The 16,759-nt window shown below is 37.4% G+C and overlaps 1 protein-coding gene across 4 annotated transcripts in view; it reads right to left on the reverse strand.

The window, feature by feature from the left end:
* Nucleotides 1-10,705: 10,705 nt before the first annotated feature.
* The window catches only part of TET1 (tet methylcytosine dioxygenase 1), a 128,807-nt gene continuing 122,753 nt past the window's right edge, over nt 10,706-16,759 (reverse strand). For 3 of the 4 annotated variants that reach the window (XM_039233261.1, XM_039233260.1, XM_039233258.1), the window contains one exon: nt 10,706-15,872. In XM_039233261.1, the coding sequence (XP_039089192.1) occupies nt 14,857-15,872 (1,016 nt within the window). In that variant the 3' untranslated portion in view covers nt 10,706-14,856. The remainder of the gene's footprint in view (nt 15,873-16,759) is intronic. The other variant, XM_039233259.1, reaches the window with a different exon arrangement.

Here is a 16,759-nt window from a genome sequence, read left to right on the forward strand (position 1 = left end):
TTTATGGTATTATGTACCATTTGCCATATTTTTATCCATCTATCTATCTATCTCTCTATCTATCTACCTACTATCATCTACTTATTTATTTTGACATTTCTTTAAGTATTCTTTTTTACTTAAGTAATCACTATACCCAATGTGGGGCTTGAACTCATGACCTGAAGATCAAGAGTCACATGTTCCTCTGAACCAGCCTGACTGAGCTAGCCAGGCACCCCTCATTTAACATAATAAAAAAAAATTGTATCATTCCAGTCCTGATGGGCTAGCAAAATGGTTCAGTACTTCTAGAAGATGATTGGGGAATATCTGTCATAAATATTTTAAAAATATACATTCAGAGGCACATGGGTAGTTCAGTCAGGTAACTATCCAACTCTTTTTATGTTTGTTTTTAAATATCTATGTATTTATTTTGAGATTGGGGTGAGTGGGGGAGGGGCAGAGAGATGAGGGAGACAGAATCATAAGCAGGCTCTGAGCCATCAGTCCATAGCCAGATTCAGGGCTCCATCCCATGAACCATGAGACCATGACATGACCTGAGCCAAAACCAAGAGTTAAGATGCTTAAATGACTGGGCCAGCCAAGTTCCATAAGCATGCAACTCTTTTTTTTTTTTTTTTTAAGTTTATTTATTTATTTTTGAGAGAGAAAGCAGCAGGGGAGGGGCAGAAAAATAGAATCTCTGCCCTGTCAGCTCAGAGCTTGATGTGGGGCTCAAACATACAAACCTGTGAGATCATGAGCTGATCTGAAACCAAGAGTCAGACACTTAACCCACTGAGCCACTCAGGAGCTCTCTTCCAACTCTTGATCTCAGCTCAGGTCTTGATCCTAGGGTTGTGAGCTCAAGCCTGGCATTGTGCTCCACGCTGAGCATGAAGCCTACTTAAAAAATAATTGTTTTATTTTATTTTATTTAAATTAAAATATATATTCAAAAGACTGGGAAAGCTTACATGCTTATCAATAAGAACTAGTTAAATAAGATATGATTTGTCCATACAAAGAAATATACCATACCGGTATTAAAGAATAAAAAAGAAGGTGCACCTGGGTGGCTCAGTCGGTTAAGTGACCGAGTTTGGCTTAGATCATGATCACACATTTTGTGAGTTGGAGCCCTGAATGGACTCTCTATTGTCAGCCCCGGAGCCTGATTTGGATCCTCTGTCAGCTTCTCTCTGCCCCTGTCCCATTCACACATGCATGAACACACTCTCTCTCTCTCAAAAATGAAAAAACATTTAAAACATTATTAAAATAATAAACAAAAAAACCCAGTTCTATATACATGTACCTGGACTGTCAGATTTTTTAAAAAAAGCAAATGTTTATTTAGTTTGCATATGTCCATGCCTCTTGGTAGACACAAGAAACAGCTAAGTTTGGTGGTGTTTGGGAAAAAAATATGTGAGGCTAGGCTTGGCAGACAGAGCAGATGCTTAGCAAAAAGCCCCTCTCCCTATTTCTTCCTTTGCTGACAGAGCCCACATTTTGTTCAGATGTGACTTCAGGAGAAAAGGATTTCTTCAGCCCCAGGAGATAAATATTGATTGGCGAAAGCCAATTACGGTAATTGATTCTCCTTGCTAGTGATTGTTTTAGGCATGGCTTTGTGACAAAATCTTGGCCAATGAAACAAAAGAAGTATGTTAGGGGCTTCTGAGTTTTGTTCTTGGTTAGGAAGAGACTAGCAGGTAAACTCCTCTTCAGGACTTTTAGGTAAAGTTGGGAAATGTCCTGATTCTTTGAGTTGTGGCAGCCATCTTGAGACCATGAGGGAAACCTAAGAGAATTGCAGATCTGGAACTCTGGTATCATTGCTTTGCTGAGTTTATTGGCCTGAAATCACTTATCTCTGGATCTCTTGTTAGGTCAGAAAATGCATTGCTTATTGTTTATAAGCCATTTTTAGTGGTAGCCAGGAGCATCTATAGTACAAACAGAGGTAGTGGGGAAAACAAAGGCAAACAAAAAAATAATTAAACTTCCTTACTTTCACAGTCAAGTGACAAGTCCTTGAGACAGGCAGAGTGACCTTCCTCAAGGAACTCAACTGCCTCGATGTTAATACATCAAACAATACATGTTTGCTGAAGGCAAAAGGGAACCTTAGCTTGACATTAGCCCAACCTCCAGGATCCTTTTTTTTTTTTTTAATTTTAATGCTTATGTATTTTGAGAGAGAGAGAGAGCGAGCTCCTGTACATGTGTGTGAGTGGGAGAATGGCTGAAAGAGAGGGAGAGAGTGAATCCTAGGCAGACTCCATGCTGTCAGCACAGAGCCCGACTTAGGGTTCAATCACACGAACTGTGAGATCATGACCCGAGTCGAAATCATGAGTACAACAAACTGAGCCACCCAGGCAACCCCTGTAAGTCTGTAACACATAAAAACTGCTTTGGAAACTTCCCTTATTTCTACCCCCCAAGATATAGGTTAGCAATCATTTTCCACGCATATGGCCCACTGATATACATATGAAGGGTCTGATGACTATTTTACTAGATAGTAGTAAATGACCTTTTCCTAACAACAATGTCTTGGAAATCTTGCCCCCAAATTGCTCAGTCTTAAGCTATCCCAAAGCCCCGCCCAACTTGAAAGCATATAATCAGCTACTCCTCACAACACCAGTGAGTGCAGCTCTTTCTGCCCACGGGTCCTGTCCCTGTGCTTTAATAAAACCACCCTGCTTCTTGCACTGAAGATGTCTTAAGAACCTTGCCTTAACTCTTTACTCCTGAACTTCAACATTTCACATCAGTATAAAGTTTATTACTTTTTTCTCCTTTAATGTACTTCTTGAATTTTGTACCAATGGAATGTCTTAACTATTAGAAAAATCTCTTTCTTTAAATTTTTAAAAAAAAATTTAAAATGTTTTATTTATTTCTAGGAGAGAGAGAGAGAGAGAGACAGCGTGAGCAGGGGAGGGTCAGAGAGAAAGGGAGTCACAGACTCTGAAACAGGCTCCAGGCTCTGAGCTGGCAGTTAGCACAGAGCCCGACACAGGGCTCGAACCCACGAACCGCGAGATCATGACCTAAGCGAAAGTCGGACGCTTAACCGACTAAGCCACCCAGGTGCCCCTCTTTAAGTTTTTTAAAAAGTAATCTATACACCCAATAGGGGGCCCAAACTCATGACCCTGAGATCAAGAGTCATATGCTCTTCTTTTTTAAAAAAATTTTTTTAATGATTTATTTATTTATGAGAGAGAGAGAGAGAGCGAGAGCAAGGCAGCGTGAACAGGGGAGGGTCAGAGAGAGAGGGAGACACAGAAGCCGAAGCAGTCTCCATGCTCTGAGCTAGCTGTCAGCACAGAGCCTGACGTAGGACTCGAACCCATGAACCGTGAGATCATGACCCAAGTCAAAGTCAGACGCTCAACCAACTGAGCCACCCAGGAGCCCCAGTCACATGCTCTTCTGACTGAGCCAGCCAGGCACCCCAAAAATGTCTTTAATTAAGGTGCATTTCCTTTAATACAGCATTTTAATGTTTATCACCATAAAAAATGGGAAACAATAAAAATATTCATAGGGAGTGATAAAATTATGGACCACTAATATGCTCAAATATTATGCAGGTATTAAAAATAATATGACATTGGAGCTGATACAAGAATTACAGAAAGGATACAGCTGTATAAGAATCTAAGGGGAGGACAGAGGGGCAGGTACAAAGGTTGAGTCATAAGTTTGGCCTGTTCAAGGAACGGTAGCTCAGGGTGGCTGGAGCGTAGTAAATGAGAGCAGACAGCCTAGCAGGAGCCGGGTTCCCCAGAGCTTAGCGGACTAGGGAGAGTTTGATTTCATACTAAGTACAGTGGGAAGTCACCGAAGTCTTTTAAGCAAGAAAATGTCATGACCTGAGATCTGTTTATACAAGATTACAGAAGCTGGGGCACCTGGGTGGCCCAATGGAGTGTCTGTGTGACTCTTGATTTTGGCTCAGCTCATGACCTCAGGGTCATGGGATTGAGCCCTTCATCAGGCTCTGCATTGAGTGTGGAGCCTGTTTAAGATTCTCTCGTTCTCCTTTGCCCCTCTGCCCCGCTCGAGTTCTGTCTCTCTAAAATTTAAAAAAAAATATTTTTTAAATTAAAAATAGGGTGCCTGGGTGGCTCAGTAAGTTAAGTGTCTGCCTCTTGATTTCCGCTCAGGTCATGATCTTAAGGTTCATGAGATTGAGCCCCGAGTCAGGCTCTGTGGTTACAGTGGGGAGCCTGCTTGGGATTCTCTCTCTTCTCTCCTTTTGGCCCTCCCTCTCTTGCATGTGAGTGCTCTCTCTCTCTTTAAGTAAATAAACAAACAAGCAAACAAACATTAAAAAAATAAAATGTGACACAGGCTGTTGTCTAGACAGCAGTAAGAAGCTAAAGAAACTAGAAACCATGTCACTAGAGGAACATTGAAGGAAATGTATTTTTGGTCTGAAGATTAAGAAACATGATTCTTATCTTATGAGGTGGATGTTGAGTTAAGATATTCAATAAGCATTCTTTTTAAAAAAATTTTAATGGTTATTATTTATTTTTGAGAGAGAGACAGCACAAGCAGGAGAGGGTCAGAGAGAGAGGGAGGCACAGAATACGAAGCAGGCTCGGGGCTCTGAGCTGCCGACACAGAGCACGATGCGGGGCTCGAACTCACGAAGAGTGAGACCATGACCCAAGCTGAAGTCGGAAGCCTAACCGACTGAGCCACCCAGGCGCCCCTCAATAAGTATTCTTATTTTTCTCTCATGTAAAGACAAAATTGATAGGTGGGTGCAGAGAGTAGGTCATCCAGGGATACAAGTTCTACTATTTTGCTGTGTTGGCATCACCTAGCATGTTGTCCATGTTTGTATGGTCAACCTAACTTACATGTCTCCCCCACTTTCTAAAAAATTTTCTGTCAGTACAGAGCCCGATGTGGGGATTGACTCATGAAACCATGAGATCATGACTTGAGTTGGATGTTTAAAGGTAACTGAGTCATCCAGGTGCCCCTAAATGAAAATTTTAAGCCAGCTCTACGTCCAGCATGGGGCTTGACCTTATAGCCCTGAGATCAGGAGTCACATGTTCTACTGACTGCACCAGCCAGGCAATCCTTAGATTAGATGAATTTTATTTTATTTATTTATTTTTTTTTAATGTTTTATTCACTTCTAGGAGAGACAGAGAGAGAGAGACAGCGTGAGCAGGGGAGGGTCAGAGAGAGAGGGAGTCACAGACTGAAACAGGCTCCAGGCTCCGAGCCGGCAGTCAGCACAGAGCCCGACGCGGGGCTCGAACCCACGAACCGTGAGATCATGACCCAAGCGAAAGTCGGACGCTTAACCGACTAAGCCACCCAGGCGCCCCAGATTAGATGAATTTTAAGTAATTTATTATTCTGTGATATTTGGTATATCACTAAAAGCCTAATGTTAATATAGGTTTTTTTTTCAATTTAGGTTTTAGTAAATACACTAGGATGTCAACTTAAAAATTTTTTATGTTTATTTTTGAGAGAGAGAGAGACAGAGTGCGAGCAGGAGAGGGGCAGAGAGAAAAGCTGTCAGCACAGAGCCCAACACAGGGTTTGAATTCAGGAATCGTGAGATCAGGACCTGAGCCCAAGTCGGACACTTCACTGACTGAACCACCCAGGTGCCCCAGGATGTCACCTTTAAACTACTGTTAGCATACTGTGTTTAGGATTAAGTTTATTGAAATGATGAAAAATGCGAGAGGGCCTGAGTCGGTCTAGATCCACATTGACGGCTCTGCCAACTACTAGGGGTATAATCTTGGCCACTTAAAGCTTCATAATTGATCTGTAAAATGGGGTTGATAAGAGTCCTTACTTAATAGCATCACTGTGGGAGTTACACGATTTATATAAAATGCAAAGTTTTGGGCATATAATTATCCTATACATGTAGCCATCTTGATTTAAGTTTAGCACACTTCATAATTTTGGACATCTCGAAATATTAAATCTTATAGTCTTTTATAGTTAAAAATGTGTGATTTTTATTTGATATTAAAATTTTTAAATATTATATTGAAGAGGAAAGAAAAATTAGACTACTAGGTGCAAAATAGAAGTATAAAATTTATTTAAAACCATCCACAAAGTTCCGTGTAATCAGGAATGATACAATTTGCAATAGTTTTTTTTAAAAACTCATGACAAAGATTTAAAATATAATTTCAATTACAGTATTCATTTAGCCTTATTCAGTTAGAACACTTAATATAAAAGAAACTTTATGCTCTAAATAAATGAGACACACAAGGAAAATATAATAGACAATTTCCACAACTATCTTTACATGTATGTTTCAATACTAGTACATTTCAATGCATTTTGCTACATAAACATGAAATCATGTACAACTGTTGTGCACCAAAATTTAGCTTAATTAGGTCTTTCAAGTAACATGCAATTCCAACTCACAAGTCTTCAAGTACTGCTAGTAAGTGTTCCCTTGTATTCAGAGCACTACACGTTGATCTCAAATTGAAATAATCATAATTAAGATTATTTCTTTCCCTTCTGCATGAAGAAGTGCATTTTCTTTAAACTGCTTCTCCCATATGTTAAGAACCAAAACCAGATTTTGTAGAGTTTTAAAATCTTTTCCTTACTAACTTATTTCATTGTATGGGATATTTAATACAGTAGGACTGCAATAGCTAAAAATAAATTCCCCTAAGCAAAAAATCAAAGGTGCAAAATAAATAGTAAATATACCCTCAGAGGAGAAAAAGTCACCTAGAGAGAGGAATATTAACTTGTGAAACTGATACTTCTTTATTGAAAAGTCAGTACTAGTCTATTTCCCCGTGATGAAGAGTCTGTGAATATTTTATTCCCACTACTGAGAAGCACTCATTCTTCTCCTTTGAACCAAAGCATGGGTAAGCATGTGGATCTACTTGGTAGGTCGCCATATAACACAGGAGAAAATGAAGAAACTAGAAAGTAACGCTTTTCTTTCTGCCAGATAGCTTTACAAGTTTCTCTTCAGGGAACACTTTGTGATTTCCTAGTAACTCAAAGATGACAGTCCACCCATAGGTAACAATGCAAAAGCTGCCCCCCCCCCCCCCCCCCCTTTTACTATAAAACCATTTCTGGAAAAATATTTCTCTTAAAGCACCTATCACAATGTTATCTGTTATAGAAGTTTAAAAAAAATGACCATACATTGTAATAAAAAATATTTAATCTTTTTTTTTTAAGAGTTGTTTTTGTAAAGTCCTGTGTTGTCAGCCATTTTATAACATATCAAACAGGCATTAGTGAAGATAGGCAGTTACTGAGCCAAATCACCAAAAGTGGAAATTATTGGACTATTTAGGGGAAGTTTGGGTTTTTCATTAGTCACCCATAATGTACTGATGGAATAGGCAAAATACCCTACCTCTTTATTTCTACAAACATCTTACTAAAAACTTTACAAATACATCTCATTATTTTTCTTAACTCTCTAGGCAAAGGTATGTTTAAACTTTGACCAGAGACTTTACATGGCTGGAAACAAAGTGGAAGGAAAAACAATGCAAAACAAATTTAAATAAGTGGGAGATAGTACTATTTCAGAGATGTCAATAACTTTACATTTTTACCATGAGTACTTGAAAACTAAAATCATCAGTTTACCGAGCACATTCCCTTCTAGAAACCTGCACTTTAACATAACAAATACATTAAACTTCGATTATGAGCTGCTGATCTTTTTTTTTAAGCATATTTTTTTAAAACAATTATTATTGAGGTTTCCCTTTTGTTTTAGTAGTACAGGGATATTCTTTATTAAAAAGTTTATTTACAGGGGAAAAACTGAAACTTCATTAATCTAAGCCCTAATGCAGAAGTTCTGGGAATTTGGGGAGACCTTCCGAGGTACACATAAAAATCATTGGCTAAACAGGGGAAACAAAACATGTCAGAAACATGGTTTGCGTATGTTAAATAGGGTTTACATTATTCTTAGATCCAGTCTGACAAAATTTCTACCTACTGAGTCATAGTTAATGATGCAGAAATGCATTTATTTATTTTAGAGAGAGAGAGTGCAATGATTGAAGGGGCAGAGAGAGAATCCCAAGCAGGCTCTGTACCACCAGTCCAGAGCCCAATGAGGAACTCGAACTCATGAATCGTGAGCCAAGGTCTGACACTTAACTGACTGAGGCACCCAGACACCCTGAGGCAGAAATGCTTTTAGCAGTCTGCAGATACATAATGGTTTAGTCTCAGATGGGTTGACTTGATCTGTGACGTAGAGCAAGACATTTGCTATTCTTGTCAATCTGCCGGTTCACCACCAGTAAGACAGGAACATTTAGGCGTCTGTCCAATCCTCAGTGTTGGGGAGAAAAGAGGAATAATAAAGTAAATATAAAGCATAGTAAAGCAGTTTGATAACCTAAAATATTATAAAGTACAGGGATTATAGTTTTGTTACCACCATATTTGCATTCAAAATCATTCCTCATTTTGAGCTGCTATTTTTTCACATAAAACTGTTATAGAGTGGGGAAAAGAGCTGTTAATAAATTTTTGGTTTAGCTGGTGGAATGAACCTGCAGATTGCGAATAAGAGCACAAATCTCCCTCCTCACTGCCTCTTAAATCCCCCCTATTACACTCAGAACTCCAGATAACTGATTTACCCCATCTTTATGAATTCCTCAAATTACTTTCAGTTCATTTTTTAAACTTTCTCACCCATATTATACAATATTTCCTATTATTGTCAAAACCCAAATTCCAAAGGGGTAAGTTTACATTAGAAAGGAGATACCATCCGCAAAACTGGGCCAGGAGATAAAACATGCAGAAAAAAAAAATACTATCTACTGTATAAATCAGACCCGATATTAATTCAGTCACTGGTCAGACAAGTTATAATTAGTATGATGCATTGTACAGAAATAGCAAAGCTATACAGAAATAGTGCTAGAATATTTAACTTCTTATAAATTTTTTGCAAAACACTGAAACACTAATAAAGTTAAGGGTCAAACATTGTTGGAATTGTTCAAGAGAACGGTGGGCAAGTGACCACTATCTAGTCCTAAACACTGAATTTGCCTCTAACCAAAAATGGCTAAATAAAAGATTTTGATTCTTTTTGGTATTGTTCCACAAAGGATTTGTGAAACATGACATTAGAAGACAGGAGAGACACCTTCACCAAGATCACTACTATTCTTAAAATGAACCATGTGTATTTGTGTAGGGAGCATGAAAAATGGAGGCAGAACAGGGAGAGGAAGCAATATGATTTTAAGGAAAATTCGGGGAAAGGATACAAACTGTAAGAAGAATGAAAGTACACTAGTTACTATGATGTACAATAGTTACATCATAGCTTCAGTAAAATGAAAAAAGAAAAATAGTGAGCAGAGTTTCTGGTCAAAGATGGTAAGTTTATACCTAGCCAAATGAAGAAGAAAGGAAATTACTTCTCAATACTGTCTCCCCAAAAGTGAACATGTTTTTGACAGCTGCAAGATTTTTTTCTGATGAATAAGACAAGAGAGAATGCCTTTCAGAACAGCTGCTGGGGACAAAATTTCTATTTTTAGGAAAACTAGGTTAAACTGTTAAGGGTTTTGCAAGTTGCACTCAAACACAAATTGGTTAAATCAGACGTAATGTGTTTAAAATCTGATAATAACATTCCTACCTTAGCCTAAGTTTTGCTTCAATTATAGGGGACACGTATGGTTGAACAAAGAAGAAAAACTTGTCATCCAGGCAGGATCATGGATATCACAGTAGGGGTGGGAAAAGTATAGGCCACAGAGGAGAGATGAGTGTTTGAATTCTAAAGCTAGAACTATGAAACATTGCATCCGATCAAAAGAGAAACACATGGTGGGGCCCTTAAAGGAGAAGTGAAGATTTGGAGTTGCCAAATGAGGAACACCTGTGGATTACTTGAAGGCATAAATTACATGTTTTTTGAAGTAAACAGTGGTATTTGATTAGGTGCCCAGAAGACACAGGGATTGAAACAAAGTCATCTAGATGTACTGCAATAAAGAGAATGTTTGTAGAGTTCAAGACAAAAAGAGTGATGTCTTACATAAAAACCAGTTTTATCATTTCCAAAATTAAAAGAGGAACTTAGACTCTATTTTATACATGAGAAAAGAAAACAAACAACAAAAACCCGCCAATAAATCTTAATACATTCTAAGAAAATACATGAACCCAGCTTCTGATAGACAGATTCTTTCTGAATTGCATTCCAGAGCCATAAATGGCATCATTTTGTCAGTCTGTGAGAAGAAAGATCAAAATGGAGCACAATTTGATTTAGATAATCCCAGAGTCTTCGGGAATCAGGGCACTCATTATTATCACTTGGTCGAATGTGCCTTACTGCTGACATTGACGTTACAAGTTCAATACACTTATGGGCAAGTTTAGGAGTTGTACACAATAAAACAGTATTCTAATACAGGTAGACAATCACTTCAAAATTAACTATGCTAGGATTCACTTGTGAGGCCAATTTGGCAGGTGTGACTAGACTGTACAACCATGGCTAGATAGTATGTACACTGACTGCATATACTTTCCCCAGTTCTTTCATTCAATTTTTGATAACTCCTTATATATGCCTACATATATGACTCCCTACATATGCCTAATACTTGTTCCAGGGGAAATAAAAGCCTGTACCGTGTAAGTACTTGATAGATATAGAATCTTTTTATTGAAATAGCAATTAAGACTACTGCCACATTTTGTTGGATGAGTTAACAGGACAGCTCCATAGGTGAAAGTCAGCTAGATTTCCCACACAGGGGAATCTTGACCCAATTTCATTCGACTTATTTTCCTGAAGCTCTCAGGAAAACAAAACAAAACAAATAAATAAATAAAAAAACCAGACGAAACAAAACAAAAAAAGTAATAGAAAAACATAAAAGGCATTTTAATCTTTCACTTGTACTACAATAGGGTTATTTACCAGTGATAAAATACTCTCTGGGTGAGCAAATCAAGTTTGTTTCCCATAGTCCTCCTAAGTACAAAGTGACCTTCATTTGACGGTTTAAATCCTAATTATAAACATTAAGTTACACACTGACATTAACATTTGCTCTTTGGGGCCCAGAGATTGAACTATAGGACTTCTAAGGTGTCTATCAGGGCTATGAGAGGCCACTACCATATTACTTCACAATTCTTGTCATAAATTTGTACAGAAGATAAAAACTCACAGTTGTACTAAATCTAGACTAAAAAGGAATTTCCATGCAGCAAGAAGCTGTAATAGAAGGTAGCTATATATTATTAAACGTCACATACAGCTACTGATTTACTCGGCACATTCAAAGGAAGTCCTGTGCTCACTGTAGGTGGAAGTTGTCATGCAATGTCAAAACTTTGTCCCAGATTAAAAAAAAAAAATCTCAATAGAATTGGTCTTAAAGAGTAAACTGAAGTAGTTTGGGGTTATTTTCATACATGCTATTGTGGAATTAATGATAATCCATTCGAGTCCACTGAAGCAATAACATTAGAAACTAGGTTACTTCATATGAATTGTTATCTCATTTACACAAGGGTATACATTCAATTAAGTATGTATTGGGGTTATGTCTTAAATAAATTGCTTACTGATTTCATCTAGTTGAAATTCTATATTTAACAAATTAAATTGTTTCATCCACATGCAGATTGCATAACAAATATGTTAGAAGGGTAAGCTGCAAACATTTTGCTAACATACTGCAAAAATTTACCTACAGCTATACATTTTCAGCTAGCCTCACTTTCCAATAAGATGTTTCAATTAGGTCTATGACATGATGTTTTTGGTACTTTGTGGATGAATTGGAAGATACAGGTGAGGCTGATAAGCAGAACAAAACTTTTTTTCAATGATGGCCTGAGAGCCATTAGAAACGGAGGGAGTTTGAAGGGCAGAGTGATATTTTTGCAGAATTCTAAAATAGGGAGTTCATTATAGTTAGTAAATTTGTAACATATTATGGACAGGTTGGGTTAACATGGGGATCATGTATCAACGAATTCAATTATCAAACCATGAACAAAGGCAGAAGATTGAAAAACTCAATTTGAGTGCTGAAGAGAGGTGAAGCAAAAGGTGATCATGACAATAAAACATAAGAGGTGTAGAAATAATGTTAGATGACCAGTTTTCTGAGTGAAAATGTCATTTCAAACAAATTTATTTCCTTGCTTCATAAGAGCATTCTAAAAGCAGTGTCGCTAGCATACAATCACAATGCTGTAGAACATTGAATAAGCATGAGCTTTAAAAAAAAAAAATCACAGGGTAGATAAAGGGATAGCAAACTTAATTTAAACTTATGAAGTAGCATCCAACAAAGTAGGAATCCCGTGTGGTTCCCACCATGGGGTTATCATTTGAGGCAGGCCATTGATGGTGTTACTTATAAAAGGAACGGAAAACATTTTAGTTGAGGAGGCATATTTTCATATAGGTTTTTGGGGCAACTGCAGCCAACTTAACAATCCTTAACACTGGAGCTTCAAGTTCAGTTGTTAAGAAACTTACTCAAAGTTAGTGACATGGATTGGAACTGCTGCAGATATATTACAATGGATTCTTTTGAAAGAATCTTGTTTTTTTTTTTTTAAAAAAACATGGATAAAAGCATCTTTTAAGACTTTAATTCTTCAAGTTTGTTTTGTCACAGGTGGCAATTCAAAGAAAATAAAAAGCTAACATTTAAATTCTGCAGACATTCAGTAAGTGTTGAACGGAAAGAAGATGGGTAGATGGATAAAGGGTGTTAAAACTTGATCCATTAAATCTGGTGATGAAATAATTTCTATTGGGAGCTAAGGCCTAATATCTAAAATAAAAAATCACAAGGGCGTACTCCTGATAGTCTAATACTAGTAAATATCTTATTGAAGCAGCAGAAACAATAATCACTTATTTATATACTTGTATGTATAGGAAACCTTAGGCTCACAAAAATATACATGTTTTAAAACAGAAATCTAAGGCACACAAAATACTAAAACAAGTCAATGAACCACCCTATTTTACATATTCAAGAAGCAGAATCTACTTGTACAAGATGATGGTCTACCAATGAATATTTGTTATATACAATCCCTTCATATTCCTTTACTTGGATTAGTCAAAAGCTTGAAACTGATACTTTGCACCATATATTATTTTAATATAAGTTACAATGAGTTTTTTCTTTAGAGCGCTTGCTGGAACTGTTTGCTTTTGCACCAAAATTGTTGAGTGTTAGCAGTTGTGGGCTTCCTATGGCATTTCCAAGGGAGAAGCACCATTAATTAGGTTTTCCACACTCCCAAGGAATCTGACACTTTGAATGTTATAGCACCTCTGCATTTTTACAGAATCAAGTATTTCATTGAAATTTCTTGTTCTAAACATTTTGTTTGGGCAATCCCTTTTGTTTTGCTATAAAATGAGCCAATAAAATAACGGGAAAATATAATGGAAGGGCCAACATGAACGCAATGCCTATTTTCTTGTTACCTAGAACATAGGCAATAATCAGAAAAGATGAGATTTCATTTTCCTAAAATGAATATGCTTAAATCAACTACTTTGGATAAATGGGCAATACCATTCCTACTGTTTGGGTTTTGTGGATATGTGATGATGATAGAGAATTTGTTTTCAACAATTTCTATGGGAACTTTATGCTTATTCTGTACCAGAATGACTTTTAGAACAAATAAGGCAATTGGGATGGGTAGGGTTTTTGCTACTTCATTTTTATATTTGATCACCTTGAAACTTTAGAAGCATTTGACTTTTCTGAATCCTACTATGGCCCGTCTCCTTTTGGAAAAACCTTTCATGATTATATTGAGAAAGCTGGAGGGAAAATAAATTGGGGCCACTGTTGCTTGATAAATCAGAAGAGAGCACTCATACTTAGCTCCAAATAAAATGTTAATCCGTATTGGTGATACGCTTCCTAATTCTGATTTTAGAGAAAATTAACAATTTTTGCATGTTCTAACTATTCTATATGTAGCTAATATTTGCATGAGAAAGGACACATTAAAAAAAAAGAACACAACAAACCATATACATGATTAGAATACATATTGCAGTTAACAAGATGGAACTCTACACAGCAATATATGATTTCTCTTGTATGCAAATATGCATAAACAATAGACAATAGGATTCTTATACTATACTATTTCAAGTTACTTTTAAAAATAGAAAGTGCTTTTAAAATATATATTTACAATTTATGAACAGCCTCCAACCATTATTAACAATAGTGAATTATTTTATACAGGAGAGATATTTTGAGAGAAAGCATTTCATTGGTTTATTTCAAAGGAATATGCCGATTTTCTAGCAATGATTGGAAGATGTTGGAACAATGGCACCATGAAAAAATAATGCAGCTTATTTTTAACTGTTGATGTGGGTAAGCACCAGGAGCTGTGTAGAGTTAACACTGTGTCTTGATTTTACATCATAGCACATGAACCTGTTAAAATCCTCTAAAAATGACTCTTGTTTCATAGTAAACAGACTTAATTTAAAGCACCAAACTGAGTGATTCTATCAAGGTTAACACCTAACCAAAACATTTCTTTATGTATTGAAAACTATAAAACTTTTATTTTTGCTTAAAATGTGCACCTTCTACCAATTGTCAAAATATAGTCACAGTTAAGAAATACCCACCCCATTTTTGTTTTTTTGTTTTTACCTCAGCCTTCAAATGGGTGAGATGAAGATATAAGTAAACGACAACATGACTTTCTTTTAACAGCACCTTGAAAAAATACACAAAACTAGCAAAGGCATTAAGAAGGGGAGAAAAGCTTTCAGACCCAATGGTTATAGGGCCCTGCAACATGTGTGAGAGCATAAGGGGACACTGTGACAATATTGTCATGGGTTAGCGTTAATGCTTTATGAGACGGAATTTGGTTCAATTCATTAACTTCGGGGGACAGTTCCGGACCCTCATTAGCTGCCTGGACTTTCTGCTCAGAGGCCTTTGTTTTCTTATTCTTAGCTTCTTTAGCCTCAAACTTAATTTTGTTTAGTTCAAAACCATGTTGGGGCTTATTCAGGTTTTTGTGCTGGTAGAAGACAAGGGAAAGGCGTGTGGGATGATTCCGGTTTGGGTGTTCGACAGGAGTCGTCGCATGAAGCTCTCGCCGGGCACACTCAATCAAAACAGAGCCATGAGCAGGCGCTATTGCCACCCCACCAATGTTGGCATCCAAGAAGATATGCTCACTGTCTGACCAGTATTCATCAATGTGTGGCAATTTCTCCTCAGCAGGTGACAGGGGGTCATCTGAGAGGGGGTCATCTGATAGAGGCTCATCTGCTTCAGAGTGTGGCTCATCTTCTTCCACCAGACAAGATGCAAGGTCATGAGGAGAGGCAGTGAATGGGGGTTGCTGGTTTGGATGATTAGAAGTTAGCTGTTCAGGTGGACCAGTGGGAGGCTCAGAATAAACCAAGGAACCAGTCATGGGAGTAGACAAGGTGGGAAGAGGAACCACTTCACCAGGCTGTGCAATTCCAGTGCCTTCTCCTGCAGCTGCATTAGCACCACCGAGTCTCGCAGAAGGCATTGTGCAGTGAGGATTGCTACTTCTTTCTGAAAACCCGTACGAAACTGTCGACGCATCGTTCTTAAAAGGAGCTGTTGTGGCCAACACAGTCTTAGGGGACCAGGAGAGACCTGGAGGTATGTTTGTCTCTTTCCATGTGTGAGGAATGGATGGGGTCAATGAGTAGGTTTTAGTGTTGTCCGAACCTTTGAAGATAAAATGGGGTTCAGTTTCATTTTTTATTTCAACTTGCAAGGCTTCGGTTTTATTCCCTAAACAGAGAAAAGGACACCAAATGCAAAGATAAGTATAAACTACTTTAGGTAGTTGGCTTTAAGTAGTATTTCAAAGAGAAACACATGATAAAACATTGATGATGGCAGTGTTGGCCACTTTTGTTCTATTTACTTTAAGACAAACACACAAACATGCATTAAACATTGCCTGTAGTTTGGTATGCTTTTTCAACCAACAAATTTCCTTAAAAAATGCTCCTCTAGGCACAGAGTTAGTCAGAATGAGGCCCACTGATTAAAATACTAAGAAATTAGAAACAACCTAATTGGCTATAAAGTAAACATTGAAATCATTCATTGGAATACAACACAGGTGATAGAAACATGATGATACAGAGCAATACTTCTACCCAAAGAGATTATAGCATGATCTCATTTTCAAAAAAGGAAAAATAAGCAATATTTTATAAATAATAAATATTTTCTGGGTCATGATAACATCATAACTGGCAAAGTTAAGTATGAGGCAAAAAGAAGTCACAGAAGATGTTTTAGTAGAAGGTGTGCCTGGGTGGCTCAGTCAGTTAAGCATTTAACTCTTGCTTTTGACTCAGGTACAATCCCACAGTTTGAGTTCAGCCCCATGTTGGGCTCTGTGCTAACAGAGCAGTGCCTGTTTGGGATTCACTGTCTCCCCTTCTCTCCTCACCCCCCGTCTCTCTTCTGCTCTGCTCCTGCTGCCATTCTCTCTTAAAATAAATAAATAAAACACTAAAAAAAAGTGCTTATGGGTAAGATTACAAAAGAACACAGGGTTATAAGCCTAATATTGTGCAGAGGGCTACTAACAGGGTAAGTATTATCTTTTTTTAAAGTTTATTTTGAGAAAGAGAGAGATTACGTGTGCATGAGATCATTACCTA

Source organism: Hyaena hyaena, unplaced genomic scaffold (assembly GCF_003009895.1).
Source record: "Hyaena hyaena isolate Hyena2069 unplaced genomic scaffold, ASM300989v1 scaffold_73, whole genome shotgun sequence".
Taxonomy (NCBI): Eukaryota; Metazoa; Chordata; class Mammalia; order Carnivora; family Hyaenidae; genus Hyaena; species Hyaena hyaena.